General features: G+C 54.8%; 1 protein-coding gene across 2 annotated transcripts in view; it reads right to left on the bottom strand.

Annotated features, from left to right (window-relative positions):
- The window catches only part of SLC8A2 (solute carrier family 8 member A2), a 31,852-nt gene extending 5,406 nt beyond the window's left edge, over nucleotides 1–26,446 (bottom strand). The window contains exons 1-8 of one of the 2 annotated variants that reach the window (XM_073886588.1): nucleotides 24,393–26,440; nucleotides 19,149–19,838; nucleotides 14,212–14,876; nucleotides 7,886–8,308; nucleotides 3,572–3,675; nucleotides 3,404–3,421; nucleotides 1,831–1,955; nucleotides 1,434–1,533 (exon numbers count right to left, since the gene is read on the bottom strand). In XM_073886588.1, the coding sequence (XP_073742689.1) occupies nucleotides 1,434–1,533; nucleotides 1,831–1,955; nucleotides 3,404–3,421; nucleotides 3,572–3,675; nucleotides 7,886–8,308; nucleotides 14,212–14,876; nucleotides 19,149–19,823 (2,110 nt within the window). In that variant the 5' untranslated portion in view covers nucleotides 19,824–19,838; nucleotides 24,393–26,440. Of the gene's footprint in view, nucleotides 1–1,433; nucleotides 1,534–1,830; nucleotides 1,956–3,403; nucleotides 3,422–3,571; nucleotides 3,676–7,885; nucleotides 8,309–14,211; nucleotides 14,877–19,148; nucleotides 19,839–24,392 lie in introns of both variants that reach the window. The other variant, XM_073886589.1, reaches the window with a different exon arrangement.
- Between the last annotated feature and the right edge of the window lie 143 nt (nucleotides 26,447–26,589).

Here is a 26,589-nt window from a genome sequence, read left to right as displayed (position 1 = left end):
CTTCCTTCCACGGGCTCCCTCTGGCGCCTGGAGCTTCCCCCATTGAGAATGCTCCACGGGCCCCCATGCACCGAAATGACACCCAAGCTCCCTATTGGAGCCTATGAGGACCTGCACGGTCCAGACTCTGCCCACCTGCAGCTTCATCCCGTGCTTCTTCATGCCCGAAACTAGTCACCCCCCGCCCCACAATGTGCCATGACCCCGCAGACTTCCAGACTCTGGACTTGGTTTTCCCTCTGCCTGGAACACCTCCCTGTCTTCTCCCTCCCCCTGGCTAACTCCTATTCCAATGTGAAGACTCAGCTCAGAAGCCTCCTCCTCCAGGGAGTCCTCCATGACCTTCGAACTGGTCAGCACCCTATCTGGGCTCCCGCAGCAGCGTCGGGTCCCCTGTCCCAGCGCTGCCTGCTTTGGGTTGTCCCTGTCTTGTGACAGGTCTGTCTGCCCCGCTGGACTGTGAGCTCTGTGAGAACAAGGACCAATCAGTCACAGTTATCTCTGTTCCCAGCACTGTCCTACACAGGGCTGAGTCCAGAGAATCCCTCAGAAATAGATATTGAAAGAATGTGGCTTCAGAGGGAGACACCACTTCGTTTCTATTAGACCTCTGAGCTGGTGTCCGCAGCTCTGCTACCTGGTATTTTTCCATCTCCAAAGCCTGGTTTCTTTCGATCCCACTGAGCAACCACAATTCCTGGTGTATTTTCAGTTCCTACCAGGTAGGCCTCCTAGAAGGAAACCTGATGTATAAAGGACAGAAGCCTTGAGCTCCACCTCAGCTCTTTCTGAATTCCCTGTGGGACTTCAGGCCAGTCCCTCCTCTGCCTCTGGGCCTCAGTTTCCCCAGCCCGTATCACAAAGTGCCAATCAATGTTGATCCCCAGGATTGAGCCTGTGAATCCAGGTGTCATGGTGTCTCTGGCCACAGGGAGGCAGTGTGGGCCCGCCTGAGACCTAAGGAGGGCGAACCGCACAGGTGGGAGAGCGGGGTGCCCTGGTGACTGTCTCCATGGCAATAGAGGAGCCCAGGCTGTCTGGGGAGGCCAAGAGTTTTAACCTGGTCCCACCCGGCGGCTGTCTGATGAGAAAGCCCCGCCCGATGGCTCCCCCACCGGCCCTCTCTCTGTCTCCCTGTCTCTCGCTCTGGCCTTCTGCCATTTAGGGACTTCACTCCCTACATCTCTCGTGCTCTCTCCACGTCTCTGTCTTTCTCCATGATTCTCTGTGCATCTCTCTTTGTGTGTCTGTCTCTCCTGTTTGTATCCGTTCCTTATCTTTTCCTCTGTCTTTCCCTGTTTCTTTGTGTCTTTCTTGTTCTTTCTCTTCTCTTATCACGCTCTCCTTCTCTTATTGTCCCTCTTTCTCTCTTCCTCGCCATCCCCCTGTCTCTCCATCCCCCCCTCTCTCCTTTCTCCTCCCTCCCCACTTACCTGCGCTCACTGTAACGGCCTCTAAAAACTGTTCTCTCCAGGAATGGGTCCCAATCACCAAAGCCAAGTTGGTTTTCTTGATGAGTTTATCCACCGTGTTCTGAGGATAAAAGGGTGGGGAAGAGATCATTGCCTGTGACCACCTCAGGGCACCCCGAGGCTCCCTGCAGAACACTGGGGCTGGGGCTCACAGCCCATGCTCAGGGGTCCCCAATCCCCCACAGCCAGGTTCACAGCAAGAAGGGAAAAGAGAGTGCCGCTGTCCATGGTGCTAGCAGAGGGATGGGAGGATGGTCTGGCACACTTGACCACCTCTCCCTTGTGACCTTCCTAGCTGATTCCTCCTGGACCCTCCCCAAGGAAATGACTCCAGGAAGCTGGGGCCCCAGAAAGTCACCTTAAAGTCATATGACTCCTCAATGATGACCTCCAGCCTGCAGTTTTCCCCAAGAACTGGCTTGCCCATCTCCGCTATCCTCCGAGCCTCCTCCTCCTCGGCTGTCAGCTTCCTGTCCCCATCCCCTGCAGCATGAAGGATGGGAGTTAGACTCCAGGGAGGCCCGCCTCACTGGGCCCATGATGCCCTTGCTGCCTGTTCCCACTGAGAAAGAAAACTGTCTGCGGTCCTCTGGGAAGCCTCCTTGGTGGCATGCCCCCAGCCTGCCCCAGTGTCCCATCTGACCACTGTCTTCCCCAACCTAAGACCCAGCTGGTCCATGAGGTTCAGCTAGTGGGCTCTGGGCGTCATATGGAAGGAGCTATGTGACCTGGGGCAATGCCTTGGACTCTCTCTGCCTCAGTGTTCATATCTGTAAAAGAGGCACAATGACAGTAGCTACCTCGTGGGTGGTTGTGAGGGTTAAAGAACTTAATTCATGTGCAGTGCTTAGCACAGTTCCTGGTGCACAATAAATAATCCAAAATGGTATTTCCTTTGTTAAAATTACCACCAGCATCATTATCATCATCACCCTTGTGGGAGGAGGCCTTGTCTCTACATCCAAGCTCTGAAAAACATCCTGGAGTGTGTCTGAGGTGGTAAGGAAAGAGAGGATTCCCAATTTCAGTACAGACCCACCCATAGCTCACTTATCTCCCCGAAGCATGTTGGTCCTTGGATCCAAGCCCAGCATCAACTTAACCCTAACTCTCAGTGGGAAGCCACCCCCACTAGGAACACTCAGAAAACTCTGCCAGCAATGATTTTTATTGTGTTAAACTGTTGGGATTAGGGGGCCTATCTGTTACAGAAGCTCCTATTACCCTGACTAATAAGATCTTCCATCTGACCCTAATCCTAACCCCCAACCTCAATTCTGATCTCAGCTCCAAAACTACTCTGTCCCTTATCTTCGAGCCACTGCCCCACCCCCACCCCAATCTCTGACCCTGGCCCCAATTTGAACTGTAAGTCCCCCAAACTCACCTTAAACCCCCACCTAGGCTTTGACCTAAATCTGACCCCAATTCTAATCTGACACCACCATAAACCCAGATGGGATCCTGACTTACGATTCCCTCAATCTTAACTACAAACAAAACATGATCTTGGGGCACCTGGGTGGCTCAATTGGTTGAGTATCTGACTTGATTTCAGCTTAAGTCATGATCTCAGGGTCCTGAGATGAAGTCCCACACTGAGCTCTGGGCTGGGCGTGGAGCCTGCCTGAGATTCTCTCTCCCTCTCTCTCTGCCCCTTCCCCACCAATCATGTGCTCTCTCTCCCTCCTCTCACTCAAAAACAAAACAAAAACATGATCTTGGCCTCCAAACCCCCACTGTAACTCCGAACTCAATGGGCCCTACCAACTCTGACGTCAGTTCCAACCCTCACCCAGCCCCGAATCTGCCTTTATCTCACTTCTAACTTGCCTCAAACGTGACCTGGAAGGGTAGCTTGAGGCCACGACCCTCCCGAGACCTCCCTCCCGTGTTGCTGTCCAGTCAAGCCCAGAGGTAACTCCACTCACCTTGATTGAGCAGCAGAGCTGGGGAAAGAGAGAACAGAGGGAAGGTGAGATTGCTTCCTGGGGAAGCTCAGATCCATGAGCCTGAAGGAGCACCCACTAATGGAGCCTCCAAGGGTCCTCCCACCCTGAACCCCTTACCTCTCCCACAGCCCGCCCATCACCCCTCACCTGAAATCCCTCGCTTAAGCCACTGCGGCTGGCCCAGCTCGATGAAGAAATTATCCTTTTTCTCATATTCCTCGTCATCAACTATCTTTACCTGAAGAGTTTTCCTGAGGGGGGGAGGAAGAGCACCCAGCATAAGCCCCCTCCCCAAATTGCCAGATAACTCACCCATTAGCCCATTTTTTGAGCACCTCTCCATCCCAGGCTCCCTAATCTCAGTTAATCCTCACAACTGCCCCCCACAGGAAGGCTCTCTATCATCCCTGATTGACAGAAACATGCCCAGAAACAGCTAAGGAAGCTGAGGTTTATTAAATAGCAACCTGAAGTGTCCTGATAAAACCAAAGTTAGGGCAGGTCCTTCCTCTGCTCAAAATGTTCACATGGCTCCTGTCTCAGCCAAAATAAAAACCAAAGTCCTTACAATGGCCAATAAGGCCCCATGCCATGTGGCCCTTTTTCCCTTTCTGGCCCCCTGCCCCACGCTCCCTTACTCACCCACTCCAACTACACTGGCCTCCTCACTGTTCCTTGAACATGCCAGGCCTGCTTGTGTCTCAGGGCCTTTGCACTGGTTGTTCCGTCCACCTAGAACACTCTTCCCCAGGCTCATTCCCTCAGTTTCTCTGGATCTCTGTTCAAATTAATTTCTCATTGAAGCTCACTCCCACCACCTTCTTAATTTTGAAATCTACCCCTGCCTGGACCCCAGCATGCCCGGCCCCCTTACTCTGCTCTATATCTTCTTTGTTCCATATCACCTTCTAACATACCACCTAATGTGTTTATTTGGTTTATGGTTTGCCATTTGCCTCTTCACATTAAGATGTAAGTTCCACCAGGGCGGTGACCTTTGTTCATTTACATTCTTTGCTGTATCCCCAACGCCTAGAACAGTGCCTGACACATAGTATGCCTTCCAGAAACATTTATTAACTCTAAGCCTTCGGCTTAGGAGATGCTCTGTTTCCTGCCCTCTGTCCTGACCACGTTCTGAGGGTTAACTGAGTGCTAATTGATTTTGTCAGCATCCCCACTGCTATGGTAACTGGGGGGGGGTGACTAGGGAGGAACAGCCAAACGTTATTTTTGCCCTCCAGGCAAACAACCCACCCCCCCACTCACAAAGATCCACAACCCCAGAAAGACCACAGCCCTGCCACTAGCAGCTCTTTCAGCGGTAGGAGCCTCGCGGCCTGGCCCCAGAACCCAGAAACACAAACACCCAGCCCACACAGTCACCCAGCAGAGGAAGCTCAGCCAATCACACTGCCCACACCCACACACCATCGCACCCCGCAGCCATTCCCTATGCAGTGGCAAAATCACACAGACCAGATGCCTGTTAGCACAACACCCCCACCACAGCCTCGCGACTTCGCCAACCTGCAGAGCCCCATTGTGGTACCATGTAGACTCTCCTTCCTTACATCTCCCTCATTAAGCTTCTTGGTGTCTGTTTATTTTTATTCCCTCCAGTCTCTCTCTTTCTCTCTCCATCTCTGACCCTCTCTGTCTCAGGCTCTTCCCCAGCTCTCTGCCTTTCTTCATCTGTGTTCTTCTCTCCCCATCTAGGTCTCTCGGTGTCCATAGGTTGGAATAACTGAAGTCAATGCAACTCAGTCAAGAGGCTCTCAACCATACGGTCTCTCAATGGACCCATCTCAACACACAAACGCACAGGACACAGCGACACCCATACAAAGACAGATGTACACAAGACAGTCATGTGGGGACATATGCCCACCTCCACCCTCACCCCCTCCTGGTCTCAGGATATTTTAAATTTTCTGTGGGTGAAAAGAAATGGCCGCCCCCAACCTCAGTTGTGGGCTGGGAGCTGTCCACGGTGCTGGAACACCGTGGCAAGAAGCAGGCTCTCCGGAGACATTCTCCTCACACACCCTGACACGCAGACAGCTGCCGACCTGGTGACACGCTGACAAAGTGATACACACACACCTCCGACGCTCACTTTCTCCCAGACACGCCGTGATCCGCCAGCATGTGGTGACTGACACGCAGTGACACGCGTGCCAACTGGCACCCTGACAGGCGTGCCCTCTCAGGGGACCCAGGGAGGAGAAACCCAACTGGCAGGGGACAGCAAGAGGGACTCGAGCTAGACAAAGGCAGGACTTCCTGAGATTAAAGGAAGCAGCCTTTCTCCCCAGTCTGACTCTCTCATGCCTGCCCTCCCTGTTTCCTGGAAACCCCACTCTCCCGCCCTCCGCAGCCTCTGATCTCGAACCAGTCTCCTTCGCATCCTGTCTCTTGTGCCTCTCTCTGACCCAAACTCTTTCCTCTGTCGCATCAAGAGGACCTCTCCTTCCCTGAGTCCCACTGAGTTTCTCTCAGTAAGAAAGTCTCTCTCTTTCTTCCCTGCATCTCGCTTCCCTTCAGGCTTCCTGGATCATAGCTCCTCAATCTCTCTGGCTCCCTCTCTCTACATATTTCTCAGTTTCCTTCTCCCTTTGTATCAAAGTTTCTGTCTTTCTCTAACTCTGTGCCTTTGTCTTCTGTCTCTCCGTCTCTCTCTCTCTCTAGGTCTTCTCTGTCTCTCGCTCTCATTCTCTCCCCACCACCCCATCTCTGGGCGTCTCTCCTCCACGTCGGTGTTGATTCTGCCTGGGGCCGCCCCTCCAGCCGGGCTGCTTCCAAGCACCTCTAATTAGGGCCTGCCCGGGAGAGGAAGGATGTGTTTCCCTAAACTTAGCTAATTAGCCTCCTGTTATCTGTCATCTGAAGCCACAGCTGGAAGCTTGGGCGGGGGCGAGGCTGGGGGCGGGGGCAGAGGGCGTCCCAGCCTGGGGAAGCCCTGTGGGGGAGGAGAGGGCCTGTGGGGTCGCAGCAGCAGGAGGGGAGTGGGTTAGACTACAGGAAGGACCAGAATGAGCAGAAAGACAACTTTCCCCCATTCCCCCTGCCTCTTGAATGTGAGAAGGGGGTCTGGGATGGTGCCCATAGCCCTCAGCCCAAGTTCTCAGCTCAAGCCAGAGACAGAGAGAGATGGAAAGGTACGGAGAGTCCATAACTGAAATATAACCCGAGTCAGAGAGCTAGACAATGAGGGCGGAGATCTAGAGATTAACAGAGACCCAGAGAGAGACTGCCAGGAGCGAGAGACGCGGAGATGCGAAGGGAGGGATGGAGAGGCGGGGAGAGCAGTGAGAAGCTGAGCGGAGGCCAAGGCACAGAGGCAGGGAGGAGGAGGGGGAAGGGAGCACGGTGGGGGCACTGCTTGGTGGGAGGAGCGTGGGCGGCAGGAGGAGGGAGACAGACGGGCGTGCGGGGGCGGAAGGGCGCAGGCAAAGGGGGGAGGCGCCGTCTGCATCCCAGTCAGGTGGCGGGGAATGTGAGGCTGCAGGCACACAGTGGGGAGACTCGGGCATCTGTGTAAGCGGGTGGCCGGGTGTCTGGGCGTGAGACCAGCCCTGACGCCGTGTTTCAGCGAGCGCGTCTGTGGCTTGGTGATTCTGTATGTGCCAGCGTGTGTGTTGGTTGTGTCGGTGTATCCAGCCCACTTCCCCAGACCCCACGCCACCTTCCGCAAATCCGGTGTCTTCCAGTTTCTTCACTGTCTCTCCAAGCCCTGCCCTTACCTTCCCAGGCCCCCATATTCCTACTCGGTCTTTTCCCAAAGCCTAGCCCACATTCCCCGTAAGTGCCCTGCCATTTCCCCAGGTTCTTCCTCCTACCCACAAGCTCCACCCTTTCCCTAGTCCCGCCCCAAGCTCCGCCCTATCCCCATAGGCCCCGCCTTCTTCCGCCGTCCTCGTCCAGCTCCTTGGGTCCCTACCCAGACCCCATCCATCGCCTTAGGCCTTGCTGCTTCTCCGTTTCCACAGGCACCGGCCCACCTCGATCGGACCCTCCCCTCTTGTCCACGAGGCCTCTCTCCTCAGGCCACATTCCATCTCCTACTAGCTACCAATTAAATCCTCTACACTCCTCTTCCCAGGCCTCTATCCTACCTCTTCTCCTCTCCTCACCTGGCCCTTCTTTCTCGGGTCCACCCTGCTCTCCTCAACCCAGCCTCTTTCTCCCACGCCCTTCCCACGTCCCATCCCTTCCTCTTGGCCCCGCCCCGTCACTCCTGTCTCCTCCCTCCTCATCCCTGGCCCTCCCCCTCTCTGGGCCGTGCCCCGCCTCCCCAGCCCTCCCCAATCAGGTCCCGCCCACTACCCGACACGCCCCCCACTGCCCAGGCCCCGCCCCCTCTCGCGGCCCGCCCACTGGTCGGCCGCACCCACTTCTCCGGCCCCGCCCCATCTGCCCGCGGAGCCCCATTCCCCCTCCTCGCCCCGGCGCGCTCACATGGTCTCGTCGTCGCCGAACTCCAGCTCGCCGCACGCGTCCTCGTAGTGCACGCCGCCGCCGCGCGCCGTGCCGTCCACCGTGCGGTACGGGAGGCGCACGGTGCCCCGCGCGCCCGAGCTGCGCACGACGCGCACGTCCACGGTGCCCATGCACTCGCTCACGTGCAGCAGGCGGTCCTGGAAGGAGAAGATGCCCGCGTGGTCGTCGTCCAGGATGGTGACGGTGGCCAGCAGTGGTGCCACCAGGCGTCCCTTGGGCCGCCCGCCGCCGTCGGGCTCGAACATGCCCTGCGCGTCTCCCACGCGCAGGTTCAGCAGCCGCACGAAGAAGTGTTCGTCCTCCTCAAAGATGTCGTCGTCGATGATGCCGATGCGCAGCTCCTTCTGTGTCTCGCCCGGCTTGAACACCAGCGTGCCCTCGCTGTGGCGGGAGGGTTGGAGGGAAAAGAAAGCGGTGAAGGTGGGTCAGCGGCTCTGGGAAGGAGAGTAGTCAGGGCAGGCTTCCTGGAGGAGGGAAAGGTGCCACCGAGAACTCCCCAGTATGAGGGTGGACAGGCATTAAACAAATAATACCGAGGATGAATTAGGGTGGGCTTCCTAGCGGGGAGGGTAGGGGATGCAAAAGGGGAACAAGACCGAGGTAGTCCCTCCCTCGTGGAGCCCATGAGGATTAGTAGCGCCAGCATTAAATAGTTAATGATGAAGATGAGATCAGCAGCGGCTTCCCGGGGGAGTTTCTAGTGGACAGGAGTGCTCCAGGCAGAGGGAGCAGCGCATGCAAAATCCCAGGGTGGAGAGAGCCTGCAGTGTTCCACAGCCACACGTCTCAAACCTTAATGTGCACACGAATCCCCTGGGAGATCTTGCTAAAATGCAGATTCTGGTTCAGTGGCTCCGGGGTTCAAGGCTGCATTTCTAAGCCACTCCCACAGGATGTGGATTCTCCCATAGGGTACAGGGACCACACTTGGGAGTAGCAGGGATGTGGTGCCCAGAGCTGACCTTTTCACACTTCTGATGAAAACCCTTCAGCCTTCCTGGGTACCCACAAGAGAACATCCACACTCCTTAACTTGGTGTCATTCATTCATTCATTCATTCATTCAACAAATCCTCCCTGAGCACCTTCTCTGTGCCCTGTTCTGGGTGGTGCTGGGAACAGAGTGGCGAAGAGGCCTTGTCTTCACAGGGCTCACCGCACTCACAGCCCCGTGGGAGAGCCATATCGTGGTGACAATTACACATGTAATAATTTAATTACTGTTCATTCATTCAACAAATATTTACTGAGCAGCTGCTGTGTGCCAGGCACTCTTCTTAGTGTTGGGGAAATGGCAGCAAAACCAGATCAGAGGGGCACGTGGGTGGCTCAGTCGTTAAGCGTCTGCCTTTGACTCAGGTCATGATTTCAGGGTCCTGGGATCGAGTCCCGCATCGGGCTCCCTGCTCAGCGGGGAGTCTGCTTCTTCCTCTCCCTCTGCCTCTGCTCCTCCACCCCTGCTTATGCTCTGTCTCTCAAATAAGTAAATAAAATCTTGAAAAAAAAAAAAAACAGATCAGAGAAAAATCCCTACCCTGGTGGAGCTTCTGTTCTAGTGCAAGAGATGGGTAAACAACAAACATATAGTAAAATGTCAGGTGGTGATGGTGCTATGGAGAAAAATAGAGAAGGGGCGCTTGGGTGGCTCAGTCGTTAAGCATCTGCCTTGGCTCAGGTCGTGATCCAGGGTTCTGGGATCGAGCCCTACGTCGGGCTCCCTGCTCAGCGGGAAGTCTGCTTCTCCTTCTCCCACTCTCCCTGCTTGTGTTCCCTCTCTGGCTGTCTCTCTCTGTCTCTCTCTCAAATAAATAAAATCTTTAAAAAAAATAGAGGAAAACAGAGGAAAGAGGTTAGGGAGTGAGAAGGTGTTGTGTTAGGATGTCAGGGAAATTTTTCCTGAGGTGATATTTGAGCAGAGACTTGAGGGAGGTGAGGGAGGGAATCATGTGGAGAATATCTGAGGAAAAGTATCCCTGGCAAAGGGAACAGCCAGTGCAAATGTCCTGAGGCAGGACCAGCTTGGAGTATTTGAGAAGGCAAGTGTGGCTTCAGAGGAGGGAGCAAGGGAGGGGGGAGGGAGATGAGGGAGATGACATCACAGAGGGAATAGGGCAGAAGTCAGGGGCCCCAGCGGGGACTTTGGTGCTTACTCCGAGTGGGGTGGGAAGCATGGGAGGCCTCTGAGGAGGGGAAGGATATAAGTGGCTTAGGTCTAAATGAGCATCAGTTGTGTAAGTCTCTGAACATATGTGAGATGCTCTATAATGGAGCAGGGGAAGAAATGAGATGATGACATCAGAGTAATCAGAGAGCAACTTTGAAGGGACAGGGAATGAGTGGGTTCCTGGCAGGGCTGTAGGCATCAGAATGACTCTGGGATGTAAATGCACCTTGCAAATCTATAATTTCCCCTCCCAACCCATCCCAGCATGCACCACTGGCACCATTTCTGAAAGGTGCTATATGATCCATGAGTGTTCTCTATCATTACTGTGACCACTTTCATAAGAAAGAGGTCCTGGGCTCCACTTCTCCCAGAGAAGTCCAGCTCTGGGGGGTGGGGGGAGGCAGAGGGACCCCGAGGTTCTGGCAAAGAGGTAGAACCAGATGACAAGCCTAGAGTAGACAGGTAAGGGGCTCCCTGGGGCTGCGGCCTTCTGCTCAGGAGACGCTGTTCATGGTGGCTGAGGCACCCAGCCCAGGGAGCCCACCTGCTCCGAGCCGGGTCGGGCCGATGTGCTGGCTGTGTGATCTCGGGCGGTAGGATTTGCAGCCCTCTGAACCTCAGGTCCTCATCTGTAAAGTGGAGCTAATAACAATGTCTACCTCGTTATAAGGATCGAGTTATAAGGCAAGGGAAGCATTCAACAAAATTTAGCTAGTGATATTTGTATATTAAGATTAGAATCTTAGGGATGCCTGTGTGGCTCAGGGCGTTAAGTGTCTGACTCTTGGTTTCAGCTCAGGTCACGATCTCAGGGCCGTGAGATCGAGCCCCACGTCGGGGTCCTCACTCAGCGCAGAGTCCGCTTGTCCCCCTCCCTCTGCTCCTCCCACCGCTCTCTCTCTCTTTCTCAAATAAATGAATAAAATCTTTTAAAAAATCATTAGAATCTTAGAATCCTAAAGTCATGGGATGTTAGAAATGTAAGCTTAAGTGGGGATTTTAGCACCATCTTTACCAAATGGTTAAAGTGGGCATCACTAGTAGTAGAAAAGGCAGGTGTCATGGGCCTCCTGATATAATGCACCGAGGAGGACACTGCATCACTTGCATGAGTTCTGGCCAAAAGTGCATCACCTGAATCCAATCATGAGGACACATCTGACAAACGCAAATTGAGGATTGTTCTACTAACTGGCCTACCTTCAAAAGTGTCAAGGTCACGAAAGCCATAGAGAAGTGGAGGGATCGATCCAGACCAAAGAACTCTAAAGAGACATCACAACCAAATGCAACATTTGGGTCTGGACTGGATTGGAAAAGAGGGAGGGGTGAAAACACAGTCACAAGGATGTTACAGGGATGACCGGGGGGAAATGCAAACAGGGACGGCAGACTGGGTAATGATACCGATTCAGTATTACATTTCCTGAGTGTGGCAGTTGGACTGTGACCGTAGGGAGGGGGGGTGTCATAAATCTTAGCAGATGCACACTCAAGTATTTATGGGTGAGTGGTCATGCTGTCTGCAACTCGCTCCCATCTAGTGCCACCATGATTAATATTAGTATATATTAGGGAGAGTGAGTGAATGCAAACAGGACAGAAAATGAACAATTGGTAACCCTGGGCAAAGGTTATATGAGGGTTCACCAAACCATTTCTGCAGCCCTTCTTGGGCATGAATTTTTTTCAAAATAAAACGTTGGGAAGAAAAAGAACATGGGGATTTTAGAAACCACATAGGATAGAAATATAGAAGATGCATTTGTGTTTCCGCAGCGGATACACAAACTCTGAGAAGATGAAAATCTTAGAACCAGCAAATCGGAGACTAGTTGGGGTGCGGATTAGAATACCTGAATGTAGGAATCCTGGAATCTTAAAGCTTTAGACCCTTAGCATGTTTGGATTCTAGGGGTTAAAACTCAGAATCTTGGAACAGCTGTGCTTTTTCAGTGCCTTGGAGGTCATATTTAATTTGGGGAAACTGAGGCCCACGGATCACCCTAATCCATATGATACCTGTGGGCAAATCAGAAAATGGCTTCCCTTCTTCAAGACACTATTTCCATGAATCAGGACCCTGTCATAATAGACATACAAATCTACAATGTCTACTATGTGAATAGAGCTTTCTTAGATGTGGTGCTCTCATGCAGTGCACAACCTCAATAACTGTACGTGATATCCCTGATTGCCCACACTGAAGCAGGAACTTGCTTAAGGAACAGGGTCCGGGGCTAAACTTGGACTGGAACCCAGGTGTCCTCCCTCCCAGTCCTGGACCTAAGCTGCATTGATAAGTGATGCCAGGCCCGTGACTGTCACCTGGGACAGGAGAGCAGGGACAGGAGGAAGGTGTCAACTTTCCCTAGCTCTTTGGTTCCACCACTGAGCAGCATTTACCTCCTGCACTTCAGACATCTCAGTACTGAGGTCATTTGCAGGTGAGAAAGGAGCCTCTGATCCCAGCAGGTGACACCCGTCCTCACTTCCTTTTGCAAAGCCTTTGGTGGGGGAAGTTGCAGACTAGGGGTGTGGGTAGGAGTGGAAGGGTGAAGAGGTTGAGTGACAACAGGCCCCACTATGGTGAATGCCTTTTCTTCAGTCGAAGGAGGCTGGGAGATGTGGGATGGTAGGGAGAGGAGGGAGGGGGTTGGTCATGGATGACCAAAGAGATCCCACACTACAGGATGACAGAACAAAGACCCTGAGCCCCACTCAGGAGAAGCAGAGTGCAGGGAGGGGGCGGGTGGGAGGGTAGGAGAAATGAATGGAGATGGGCAGATCAAAGGATCTTGGACTGACCCGAGGTGGAGGGAATGACCTACAAATGCCCAAAGCAGTAGAAGGATAGGAACATGTGATCGGCAGAGCAGGGGAGGCTGGGCTACTGATGGTCTTCGCTGGGGCACAGTGGTGGAGCTGAAGATTTGTGAAACCCAGAAACTCAGCCCCAGAAAGAGAAGAGTTAAAGGGATGAGGGACTGGCTGCTGCAGGAGCAGAACCAAAGATCTGCTCCAGGTCCGCCTCAGCTTTACTCCGGAAGGAGGACGAAAGGGAGGTATGGCAGACTGCTTGGCAGGTGGAACCCGAGAGAAGCTCAGTCACCAACACTCTCTCCCGTCCTCTGCTTTAGTTTCTTCACAGCTGACATTTTTCTGTCTTCAGTGTCTACTCCCCAGTGGCCCATCTTTCCCATGAGAATGTCAGCTGCATTTGGGCAGACTTGATGTGTTTCGTTCACTGCCTGTCTTCACAGCCCCGATCCGTTTCTGGCACATAGTAGACCAGTGAGAAATGTTGGTATTATTATAGGGAACTATGACAGACTGCACATTGGTCAACAAACTACACTGTAAAACTATCATTCTTGAAAGAGTGTGGTATGGACAGAAGAACTACAAACAGATAAAGAATTTTGTGGGTCACATGAGGATAGAGAGGTTATCTTGTTTACTGCTCTGTGTTCCTTTTTTTCAGGAGAGCATAAGGAGAGGGACAGGGGGCAGGGAGACACAGGAGGGTGCAAAGGTGGGGGGGGGCTTCTTTATGGTGCCACCAAAGACCTGGGGATAATTTGGGTACTGCCTCTCCCCTCTTATCCCATTTAATTTTCCCACATAGCACTTACCATCACCTGATCTTTTTATCTATTTAATAGTTCATAACCTTATTGCAACTTGAGGGTAAGGGCCTTAGCTGTCTTGTTCACCATGATATACTCCCAGGTATACAGTAGGTGCTCAACAAACATTTTTACTTTAGTAATGGTATGTGTGTGGGGGGGGAGGGTACTTGTCCTAGCAGGTAACACTACACATAATGCAGTTGTAATAATTAACACAGGGTGGTGTCAAGCACTAAAACCCACAGGTAGATCATACACATGGGAGACGGGACAGCCGTGCTATCTGGCAAATGCTAGAACAGTGTGCGGTACAAAGAAGGCTCTCGACGGTGAATGAATGAGTGAACAATGAATGAATGCCGCAGGTCCGCGCACCGCAAGGTAAGGACGGATGGGCGCTGGAGGCAGCCCCCGAGCCCCATGAGCGCGGCGGCTGCGGCGGCTGCGGGACCCCGGCGCCTCCGCCCTGCGAACGGCCAACCCACCTGTACTCATAGTCGGAGCCGGCCTTGGCGGAGCCGTCCTCGGTGCGGTAGTCCACGTAGAAGGTGCTGTTGCCCTCCCCACCTTGGCAGGTGACCGACAGCAGCACGGAGCCACAGTTCTCCAGGCAGTGGTAGAGGCTGGGCTCGAAGAAGATGCGGCTGGCGCCATCGTCCTCGTCGTCGCCGGGGCCCTCGGCGGGGGAGGCCCTGCGCGACGCGTCCACTGCGTGTCGCCGCAGCACGTTGCCCGCGCCCGTCATCAGCCGCGTGGCCTGGATGCGGTAGAAGGCGCGGCTCTTCTGCTGGTGCAGCAGCGCGTAGTAGTTGGCGATGCCCACCAGCTGCTCCAGGTCCTTGTCCGGGTGCTTCTGCTTGAGGTCCTTGAGGATCTGGATGACCTCGCGGCGGCTGGCGTCCAACTCGCGGGCCTCGGCGGGGCTCGGGCCCAGGCCGCCCACATCGCCCGGCACCTCGGAGCCCACGAACGTGCCGTCCAGCTCGATGCTCTTGGGGGGATCGCCCTCGGCGCCGATGATGATGCCGCTGCGCGGGTCGGTGCGGTAGCGCTTGTACACATACTTGTAGAAGAGCAGCCGCTTGTCGGCCATCCAGGCGAACACCACGCACACCGGGAAGAAGACGAGGGTCAGCAGCGCCTCCCACACCTGCGGGCGGCCGCGCGGGTCAGGACCGCCGCGCCGCCAGGGGGCGCGCTCGCCGCCCCGCCGTCCCCGCGTCTCTCTCGCCCGGCGCTGGGGTCCGGCGGTCGCCGGGCGCCCCCTCCGCCCCCGCCCCGTCCCGCATCTCTCCGTAATCTCGGTCCCTGCCCCGCCTCGTCCCCTCTCTACTTCCCTCTGGTGTCGGCTCGTCTCTGCCTCTCCCCATCTCTCTCTCTGTCTAGATCGTTGTCTCTCTCCCTGCCTCCATCCCATTCGGTGTTGGTCGGTTTTTGAATCTTTCTTCCTCTGTCTTGTTACCTCTGTCTCCTTGTTCTCCTTTTATATCTTTTGTAGATACCCATCGCTCTCCCTTGTGAGATTCTTCGCAGTTTCTCTCTCTCCGTCTCTTTCCCGGTCTCCTGATGCATGCAGGCATGCATCCAATCCACTCACGCATGCATGCATGCATGCATCCATGCATCCATCTACCCATCCACCTTTCATCACTCTGAGAACCATGCCCACCTACCCCAGTGCCAGGAACCCAAACACCCTCAGCCGCCACTAGGGGACAGACAGGTCCCCACCCCGTGGCCTCAGCCCCCCTCAAGGGGCAGTGCCTGTGTCCCTTCCAGCCTCTCTCTCCCTCCATCTTTTGCTCCCTGCTCCTTTTTCTCCTCCACCCCTCCTCAGCTGGGACGCGGCGAGTTGTCCAAACCCCACCCATCACCCAGGGCCCGCGCTCTGCTCAACCTCTTCCTAAAGCTCCCTGATACCCCACGCCCACTCCCTCCGCCCTCCCCTCCCCCACCCCCTCCCCCTGACCAGTGCCTACCGCCTTTGCCAGACTCTCCTTCCTTAGAATCTGTTTGGCCCTTAGGGACGAGAGTTTGACTCTAAAAGAGGCACAAGTTTGGCTCCTGTCACAGCCTCTCACAGCAAGCTCCCATGTTTACATGCTACCTCCCCAGAGAGACAAGGCAAGGCTGTGTTCAGACCCTGGTTCTAGAAGAGGGAGGTCTGGCTCAGCCTCTTGCCTGTAAAATGGGGGTGGCCCCAAGACTGAACGAGCTTATGTACCCCTAACACATAGCACTGTCAGTTCCTGACACATGGAAAATACTCAAAATGTGAAACTAACACTAGCGCTCATTGAGGCCCAGGAGTTGGTCTGCAAGCAGTTACCTTTCTCATTAAAGATAAGGATGAAACGATTAAAGATTATTTACCATCAGATGGCCCCCAGAGGGGTCTTTAAAATGGGCCCAGAAGGGAAAATATCTTTTCAGATCCAATCCCCACAACCCTTTGTCGCTGTATTTACTGACGGCTCAGAGAGAAGGGCAGGACTTGGAAACAGAGCCTCACAAAGCCACCAGGCAGGTCTGTCAAAAGAGGCCGCATTTTCTACACAAGCTGTAAAATGAACTCTGGCCTTGTGTTCATTGAGCTGGTCACTGTATATTGCAGGGTATTCTCCCGTAATCAGAAGACAGCCTCAAACCCCTAAGATTTGCTTTTCCCCCCGCAGGTAAATAAAAGGCGATTCTAGGAGACTCACATCTTCCTTCCAGGGCACCCACTGCGAATGGGCATATGGATGGACTTGCCCACCCTGGGAGGGAAGTAAGACAGCTTCAGTGGACAGGAACACCCCCAAGGGGGGGGTGCCTCCAAATTAGGGTCCTTTATGGGCTGCCACCATGACTGGGGCGGGAGATCTGGTCTAGTGACTCATGGGGCAGTCCCACACAATACAGAATTGTCCCGTGTCCTGTGACCTCAGAACCTCCCTCTGGATACTCGCGGTGGCAAAACACCTGCTTTTCTAATAATTGGAGTCTAGAACTCAGCTCTGTTACATGTATATGAAGTATTTTCCTGATGCTTTAATATATGCTGAATACACTTATTTTTAATCTTGTAGCTACCCACTCCTCTGCTCAACTCCTTGCACGGAACGTTTCCTGATCTTTCTCTTTCTCTTAAATCCAAACTTGTTCAGTAAAAGATGGTGCTGGTATCTGGTTCCCACACCATGACTTTTAATGTAGCCATGCCGAAGCATTTACATGTGGAAATTCACATCGTTCTATCAGAGATTACTTTCCTTTATATCATAGTTCGGCCATTATACGGACTCTCGGAAAGCCAACAGCACAGGCAAGTTCATTAACGGGAGGAACCGCTCACATTTACTCTGTTCTAGGCTTGCGGTTCTGACATGTGTAATTTATTTGATCCCCACACCGCCCTCTGGAGTCAGTGCTATGACGATGCCCAGGTGACAGGCGAGGAAACTGAGGCACCGACAAGGTGAGGAACTTGCCCAAGGAAGAGCTAGGAAGCAGAAGTGGGGTTTGAACCCAGCATGCCTGGGTCCAGGATCCACGCACCGGACTACTGGGGTAGAAGGCCTCTCTCCTAGCATCTAAGAATTTCACGTCAGAGTAAAGGGATGTAACAAAGCATTTGCTAGGAAAAGGGAGCACTGGGTATGAAGGGTCAAGAACCAAGGGCCCGGTCTAACCTCTTCCATGGTTCAGATATGAAAACTGAGGCCCAGAGAGGGTCCGGGCTTTGCCTGAGGCCACACAGCACCTCCGGGAGAAGAGCCAGCGCCAGACCCATCTCACTGGCCCAGTTCACTGTGTTGAGAAGGAAGTGGCACCATCTTGGTCTCAGGCCAGTTCCCTCCCTTACTTCATGAAAGTGCCTCATAATTCTGGCTTCCACGTTACTCCCGAATGGATCCCCCATGGTGACTTCTTCACCCACAACTGTGACATTTTCTACCCTGTTTTCTGAGTCTGAGCCTGGCTCCTTCTCAGGGGGATCTCTCTCCTCCACCCCCGTCCCTACCCACCTGTCACTCATGGTGTCTAAAATTCTCTTCATAGTTTTGCTGTAAATCTTCATCAAAGAGCACTTTGAAAACCTAAGTCAGTATACCATCCTTTTTAATAGCACGTGAGAACCGTGTGACGGGTTCTTCTGCATTTTTCACCATGGCAGCCAGGAGACTCGGCATTATAGTCATTAGTCAGTTGCCGTAAAGGTCTCTCTCCCTCTCTCATCCCTGTCTCCTGGTGCTACCATCTCTCCCTTAGCTCACCTGCAATTTCTGGTCCCTCCCTTCTGCTTTTATATCACCTGCAAAGAATTTTTATACTTCTAACTTCAGCTTCTTCCTGGAAAGAGACTAGAATTGGCAGAACCTGACAGATAGGTGCGGGGAGATTATACACATGTGTGAAGGAATTCTGGGTAGCCTCAAATAAATTATGCATGTGTGTGAACGAATTAGGCCAGGCCCATAAATAAATTATGCAAATGTAGATGGCAGTCATGGCGTTGTGGGAAATGAATTAGGCACATGTTTTAAAGGAAGACTAAGCAGAATGTGGTTAAGACACTGGACGGATGAGAGGCAAATGATTATGGGAACGTGGGTGTAAATTGAGGAGTGGGACTAAATTTTGTCTCACTGTTGGAATAAATTATGCAAAGTGGCCTTTGCAGTGGACTTGGGCTTATACCTACGTTGGATTGGATTGCATATAAATTACATTACAGTGATAAATTATCCTACCATCAGAAATCAATTATGAATAATGAATTAGGCAAATCACAATTGCGTATCTGGCAAATACAGAGCTAGATTACCAGATGTGGCCTATGTCTATGCAGGCCCGTGGATACATTATGCAAATTGTACCAAGTTACCCAAGTTGATTAGCACTGTCAGAAAACACAAGGTTGGATTATGCAACTGTGGCATGAATTATGCAAATGAAGGCGGTCTTATTATAAAGGTGGGAATAAATTATGCAAAAGACAGGGAGTGTAAGAAAACATGTGAACGTACCTGGCAAATACCTGGCTAGACCATGAACTGCGTGTGGTATGCATTACACAGATCACAAGGACTCTGTTAACACATATGGCACCATCGTGAGAGCTAAAAGGGGTCCCTTCTGGATGGGTATACTGCAAAATGTCACCGCCCCCCCCTGGGCGGATGAGCCCTTTCCAGGACCTGCACAGCCATCCAGACATGGCTTGGGCACACTCAAACGGACTCCAGTCCCAACTTGCCTTCTCCAGCCCAATGCCCTTGTGCAGTGTGTGACCTGCACAACCATACCTGGCAGCCCTCCCAGATGTAAGCATGCATTTCTGCAAATACATGAATCAAGTCTCCAAGCCCAGGGAGCCACCCCTCTGGATTTTGCAGACATACATGCACCAAGGAGGTGTCCATGGGTCCTTGCTCACCTGGACCACACCCGGGGAAAAGACGGCAAGGATGAGATAAAGCCAGACGTAGGCGAAGATACTCCAAGAGGCAGTGACAAAGAAGACTCTCAAGTGCTTGATCTTGCGGCTCTCACCGGCTGGGATGACATAGATGCACACAGCAATGACCACAAACATGTTGAAGGCAGCACTGCCCACGATGGTGCCCGGGCCCAGCTCGCCCGCCTGGAAGTTGTGGCCGCAGACCTCGATGACAGACAGCAGGATCTCAGGGGCTGAGGAGCCCAGGGCCATGAGCGTGAGGTTGGACACCGTCTCGTTCCAGATGCGGACGGTGCCCACGCTGGTCTCACCGTTGGCCTTGGTGATGGTGATCTCCTTCTCCTTTGACGTGATGACCTCGATGGATGCCATGAAGCGGTCGGCAATGATGGACACGCCCAGGAACATGTAAACCATGGCCACGAAGTAGACCACAGCTCGTGCCGCCTTGTCACCCAGCGACGGGTCATCGGGCTCCCAAACGGGCAGCAGGACCCCCGGCTGACAGCGGTTCGAGCCCTGGCAGCCCCCCGTGCTGGTATCGCTGTCATTGGTGGGGGGAGGCGGCAGGGAGGGGGTTGGGGTGGCTGCCCCTGAGCATGGGGGTGTCCCCAGGAGGAGTGCAAACCCCACTAAGGCCAAGGGAGCCATGGAGGGTGTCGGGTCCTGTGAGGGAGGAGGAAGAAGTGTGGGTGAGGGGCACAGACCCCCCCCACTCGCACGTGAGCCAAGGCTTCTTGGGGGTAGAGCATGGGAGACAAGCAGGGGGCTGACAGGAGGAGGGTGGGGACAGAGGGAGATGCAGAGAGACAGAGACTAAGAGAGAAAGATAAAGACGGAGGAGCGTCACCCGCTGCTGGTGGAGTACACGTCGCTCTCACCACCTCGGGGAACTAGAGCTGAACATCCCGTGTCCTAGGACTCAGCCGTCCCACTCCCAGGTACATGTGCACCCGGGAGCCATAGGTCGTGTGTCTGCCAAAAGACACATCCCAGAATGTCTAACAGCTCCCGTCTTGAAACAACCCAGATGCCTCTCAGCAGTAAATGGAGAAGCCCAGCACAGAGCACTCACACTGAGGAATGTTACAGGGCCCTGGAAAGGGAACGGGCTGCTGACCCACCCAGCCACACAGACGAATCCCACAGACGAGGGAGGAATGAAGCCAGGCCCCAAAGGACAGAGACTGAATAATTTAGCGGGTGAGGCGAGGGGCTGGAAGCCGTCAATTCATTAGGTAAGTCTAATGGTTTCCAAATTGACCCTCAGAGGGCTCCTGCTTGGGGTCTAGGATGTCTGTCTGCCTGTCTGTCTGAGCGGGGCTGGGGAGGGGCTGCTGGAGGGTCTCCCACTCACACCTTTCCCTGCAACGGCGGCAGGTGTCTCTCTCCAGTACCCCCTACGTCTCTGTGAGGTGCCCGGGTCTTCAGCAGCTATGACGAGACCCCGTGTTGGGCTTTTGGTCTCATTTGTGGGTTGTGGGGTCTCTACGGTTTCAATACTTCTCCAGCCTCTGATCCTGGGTTTGAGAAGCTATCTCTGTGTCTTGCCTCAGTTCCCTTTGAAAACGCAAACCAGGGGCTCCTGGGTGGCTCAGGTGGTTGGGCGCCTGCCTTCAGCTCAGGTCATGATCTCGGGGTCCTGGGATTGAGCCCCGTGTCAGGCTCTGTGGTCAGCGAGGAGTCTGCTTCTCCCTCTCCCTGTGCCCTTCCCCCCCAGCTCATGCTCTCCCTCTCTCAAATAAATAAATGAAATCTTAAAAAAAAAACAACACAAAAATGCAAGTCAGTTCACATCCTTCCTCTGCTCAGAACCCTCCATGGCTCCCGACTCAGTCTCAGCCAGAGTACCACAGCCCTCACCCTGGATCATAAGGTCTCACATGATCTGCCCCCCTTGTTCCCTCTCTGGCTTCATCTCCCACCCTGTCCCCCTTGCTTGCTTGGCCCCAGCCACCACGAGGTTCCTCACATACTAGAGAAGTTCGTGCCTCAGGGCCTTTGCACCTGTTGTTGCCCCTTCCTGGGACACTCATCCCCCCAGATTCACCCTCTCTTCTCCAGTTCTCCACTCAGACATCACCTTCCTGAGCTCTCCATTCAAAATGACGCCACCCCACTTTGGGGAGTCCCTAGCCAGTTCCTCGATGGAGAGGGCCAAGGCTCAGAGGTCTAAAACTCGTTCAAAGCCTCCAGCACCAACTCTGGCTCCATTTCTCTCCCCAAGAGTGGCCCGAACTCCCAGTTCCCCTGCCCCACTCTTGCATTGCCTTGGTAACCCAGTAGCCTATAAAAAAGGGGGGGACTGAGAGAAGGAGGGGCCCCCTGAGTCTGCACCTCCCTGATCACTGTCTTGCCTCAGTTCTCCCCGTAACTTGCATGTCTGTCTGAAAGTTCTTCTCTGAGTCTAACCCACAGCCTGCCCCCAAAACACACCCACGTACTCACGGGCAGGGAGCTGGCTTTTCTGGGGGAGGGAGGCAGAATGTTGGCAGAACTTCCCTGAGGAGTGTGTGTGTGTGTGTGTGTGTGTGTGTGTGCACGCGCACACGCGCGTGCAGGAGTGCATGCGTGTGGGGGGGCGGGGGGAGGGGGGTTCTTAAAGGGCCACCGCACAATTAGTCCCCTCAGCAAGGCCCCTAATGGTACATCTAATTAGCAGCCCCCTAATTAGCAACAACTTAGGCATAATTACAAACCCACCAGGATCCAAAGCAAAGATTCATGCTCTCTTCTCCCTCCCTTCTCCCAGGCTTTCAGGAGTAACAAGGGCCACCTGGGAGTCAAGAATTCATCTCAAGCATCAAACTCCCTCTGTCATGGGAGGGCCATGGCCCGGAAATCGCCCCCTCAAGTCTAACCACCTGTCCCTCCTGCTGCAGTCCTTAAGGGAGACCAGAGTCTGCCAATGGGCGTTCTCACGCCTGCCCTCCTTGCCCAGGGGCTGGGCAAAGCAGCCTGGCTCAATCTCTTTTCCTGCAAAACCTGGTTTTCTCTCACTGAGGCCTTAGGGGAGGAGGGGTCAGGGAGAGAAAGCGCTAGATAAATATTTGTGAAACGAAGGACCAAGAGCTCTGAGCCCTGTCGCTGGGGCCAGCTGGGCTTCCTCTGCTGGAGGCGCCTGCCTGTGCCTTCTCCATCCACCAGCAGCCCTGAAACCTTAGCTGGGTTTAGAATCCAGGGGCAAAAGGATCAGGTTGAAGCCAGGGTAGGAGTCTGGAGGGCAGATGGTGGCATCTCTGCATCTCTCCCCACCCTTGTGGGCAGGTGACCAGCTGGGTCAGTGGTGAGCACCCCAGGTCCACCTCCCGCACCCCCCGGGGGCTCGGAGACCTCCTTCCTAGAGTGGGACTGCAGGCATGGGGGGGGTCAAGTCTGGTATGCCAGGTGGGACCTCCTCCCTCCCTCACGTCCCTCACATTGGCAAGGGAGGTGGTGGTTCCTGGTTGTGCTCTTGGTGGGGGCAAGGGTTGCCCGCCACCCCTTGGAGGGATTCTGCGGTGGGGACACAGGCTTCTAAACACACCCACTTACTGCTCCAGGGGTGAGCCAGGCTCTCCCAGCACCACGTCCCAGCCTGGGGGTCACACATAGTCTCAGTGCTCAGGGCTATGACACCCTGATGGGTAAACTGAGGTCCAGAGGGGAAAAGAGCATGGCCAGGTCAAGCAGCTTCAAATCAGGGGCAGAGGAGGATAGAAACTCGAGGCATCGGACTCCTAAGCTGGTGCTCTTCCGAATCCAGCGGGGCCCCACGTGGATACTTGAGGACCTCACCCCATCACAGCCTGGGCTACAGGCTAGGCCCACACCTCTCCCCTGGTCACTCACTCTCGCCCAGCTTCTCTGGGGCCCCCTTCCCCCAGGAAAGAAGAAGATGCATTGGCCAGGGACCTCCAGACTCAGAGGGGCCCTCTCGGAGCCCCCAAGGGATGGTGAAGGAGCTTTGGAGAGCCACTTCCATCGAGAGATAGGTCTGAGGCTGGTAGGCCACGAGAGGAATGGGGGTGAGGCTGCAGAAAGGACTGGCCTGACTCGCCCAGTACCTTGGTGCTGTGCCTGGAGTAGGAGAGGTGCTCAGTAACTGTCAAAGGAGCGGACGAGTGAGGCAAGCAATGCACAAATGGCAAAAGAGGTATAGAAGTCAGACTGCAGGAAGGACCGGTCCAGTCCGTATGGAGTGGAATGGGGAGCCAAGACTGGAGGACTGGTGCAGTCTCCACCATAAAGGGTACAGGGTAGACTGCAGGAAGGACTGGCTTCAGAATGCCAGGTACAAGGCAGGGGAGAGGAGAGGAGCTCTGTCCGGGGGTGGGGTGGGGTGGGGAGGGACGGGGCACAAGCCAGCCGGGAGGATGGGCGGGAGCTCAGCTGAAGAAGGGAGAGGAGTTTGGGGGACTCCGCGCCTTCTGGGGGAGCCCACTCTGCGGGGGGGGGGGGGGGAGTCTTCTTTCTCCAGGTCTCCCCCTTGCCAGGGGCGGGGACAAACGTGTGTAGGAGGAGAGTTAACACGCTACCAGGGAAGAGAGAGACAGAGAAATAGAGACCACATACCTACAGACAGAGATGGAGAGCAGGGAGACGGGCAGAGAAGAGAGAGGGAGACACCCACAGAGACAGAAACACAGGAGAGCAGGGACGGGAGAGAGAGACAGACAGACACACACACACACAGATGGTGAAACAGGAAGGCAGGGAGAAAGAAACCAAGGACTTAGAGACAGAACCCCGAAAAGACACAGAACAGACCCACGCACAGAGGGAACCAGAGGGGCAGAGGCGCGAGTGAGGGACTGAGGGACGGACACAGCGAAAGGGACTCAAGAGAGGCAGCCAGACTCCGCAGGACAGGACCCCCGAGAGACGTGGAGACAGAAGGATGAGACCCAGACGCAGGAAGGCGGGGGCGGAGGGAGAGAAGGCGAAGGGGGGCTGCCCCAGACAGGCTGGGGTGTTCTCGCCCCCTCAGTGCCCAGGAGGCACCCCCTCCTCAGCCCGCCATGCTCCCTGGAACACAGGAGGGGCTGAGGATGTTGGCTGCTGGTGGCGCCCCCAACGCACGGAAGGGACTGAGTATCCCCACCCGGGATATGCAGCCCCCCAGCCCCCATAGACGAGCTCAGGGAAAAGCGGCTCCTGGCTCCTCAAATGTCCCCCTCCACCCGCCTGGGACAACACCATCCTTCCTCCACGCCCCCCCCCCAACGGAGGGTCTCTTACCTGCAGCTGCCGCTTGGAGCAGGTCCCCCTAGCACTGGGCTGGCAGTGGTGGGTGACTCCGCCCGACAGAGAGAGAGAGAGAGAGAGAGAGAGAGAGAGAGAGAGAGAGAAGCTGGAGACTGAGAGGGAGAGCCAGGGAGGAGGGGAGGGAGAGGGGGGAGGGACACGGGGGAGGGGGAGTCGGGAGAGAGGGAGGAGGAGGGACGGGGGAGAGTGCTGGGAGGGAGGAGGAGGAGCCAGAGACCGAGGGGAGGAGGAGGCGGGGGAGGCCTGGGGAGGGGCCTGGAGAGAGGAGGTTGGGGGGAGCCCAAGCCTCCCACCCACCCTTCAGGTTCAGCACCACAGACAAGGGACAGAGGCGAAGGGTGCTTTTGTGTGTGTGTGTGTGTGTGTGTGTGTGTGTGTGTGTGTTTGGGGGGGCTTGGGGGTCATTCAGAGGCATCCTTCCCCCTCCCCAACACACACACACTCTGATCCATACAAGGGCCAGAGAGGCACGAACAGCTACAAATAGTTACAGGCTCACAGAACCAGGGGGAGGGCAAAAATGTTTAACCAGTCAGATCCAAATTCACACGCTGTGCCTGCAGACATAACCTCGCCAAGCCAGCCAGAAACAACCACAAAGGCACCCATTAATAATAGTAACAACAGTTGCCATTCATACCGCCCTTACCACATGCCAGGCGATGTTATATTTTTTTGGTAAGTGACTGACAGGTATTGACACAACTAGCCCTTCTAATAATCCTGTGAGATAATGCTATTAGTCTCATTTTACAGATGGGGAAATCGAGGCACAGAGTGGTCAAGTGGGACTTCGGGCTCCACAACCTTAACCACTCCACTGCGTGCTGTTCCAGATGGAGGAGCAAGTGGGAAGTTAGGCAGCGAACCCGCAAACGGCCAGGCGAGGGCCCCAGCCCTTAAGTGGACACACACGTGCACATACAAGCCCGTGAGCACACGCTTCACAGACTCACACCATTGCTGACGAAACTCACCTAATCCCACGCCGGGGTCCCACTCCCACCCAGGACGGCAGGTGATGCAGCTCTCCGCCTCGGCAGGCGGGCAGCAGGAGGGAGGAGACCCCGCCCACGCCAACAGTCTGTGCCCATGGCCAGTCCAGGCTGGACACCCTTGGGCGGGCTGCCAGGAAGAGGGAGGCGATCCAGCTCCCTGCAATTTGCCACGCTTGGGCCCGGGATTCTAGGAGCTGGCAAGGGTGGCCAAGGATTGGTGGTCTCCTGCCTCCTAAAAACCCACCAGGTGGCTTGGTCTTCACGGTCAGTGTGGGTGGTCAGACTGTTGGGTGGACTTCCTTGGTAGGAGGTAGACTGGATGGCCAGAATGATTGTGGTGTCTACCCCTCTGCGCTGGGAAGCAGGAGTCCCGCCCAAACCCTCCCCCAGGGAGGAAAAAGCCTACCCTCCCCACCAGCCTGGATCCTGCTCAGGCATTAGTCCCCAACCCACTGCCCCCGACGCTATTCCTGGCCTGCGGTGGGGGAGGGCGAGAGTTCTCCCTGTTCCTGCCCTCCACTGGTCCCGGAGATACAGACCTCTGCTTCCTTCTCCCTTGCCCTAGCCCGGGCTGCCAGAGGGAGCAAATCCTACAGCCAGCCCAGCCTTGGGCCAGGGAAACCAGCCCTGTCTCAAACTCCCTGGTCACTGGATCCCCTGGGCTTTTCAATCAGGTCTAACCTTTCCAGCATGGCACACCCTGGGTCTCTCCCTCCTGGGCCTCAACTCCGTATGCCCCACTGGGATCTAAACTCAGTTGCTTTCTGTTGGGGTCTAACCTTGGCCCTCAGCACAAGGTCTAACCAGAGTAATTTCTGTTGGGGGTCCAACCTCAGCATTATTCATATGGGGGGGCTAGCTTCAAACCCTCTGTGGCAATTTGACCACAGCTTCCCACGGCAGTCCTTCCCACATGTATCCTTTCCTTTGAGGTTTAATTTCTGTATTTTTCCCACTGGGGTCTAACCTCAGATCCAGGGCGCCCCACTGGGGTCTAACCTCAGATCCAGGGTGCCCCACTGGGGTCTAACCTCAGATCCAGGGTGCCCCACTGGGGTCTAACCTCAGATCCAGAGTGCTCCACTGGGGTCTAACCTCAGATCCAGGGCGCCCCACTGGGGTCTAACCTCAGATCCAGGGCGCCCCACTGGGGTCTAACCTCAGATCCAGGG

The sequence above is a fragment of the Callorhinus ursinus genome, unplaced genomic scaffold, assembly GCF_003265705.2.
Source record: "Callorhinus ursinus isolate GAN/ISIS: 27379988/994484 unplaced genomic scaffold, GSC_fseal_2.0 scaffold71, whole genome shotgun sequence".
NCBI classification, from domain to species: Eukaryota; Metazoa; Chordata; class Mammalia; order Carnivora; family Otariidae; genus Callorhinus; species Callorhinus ursinus.
The sequence above is the reverse complement of the archived record's forward strand: the minus strand, read 5'-3'. Positions and strand labels throughout refer to the sequence as shown.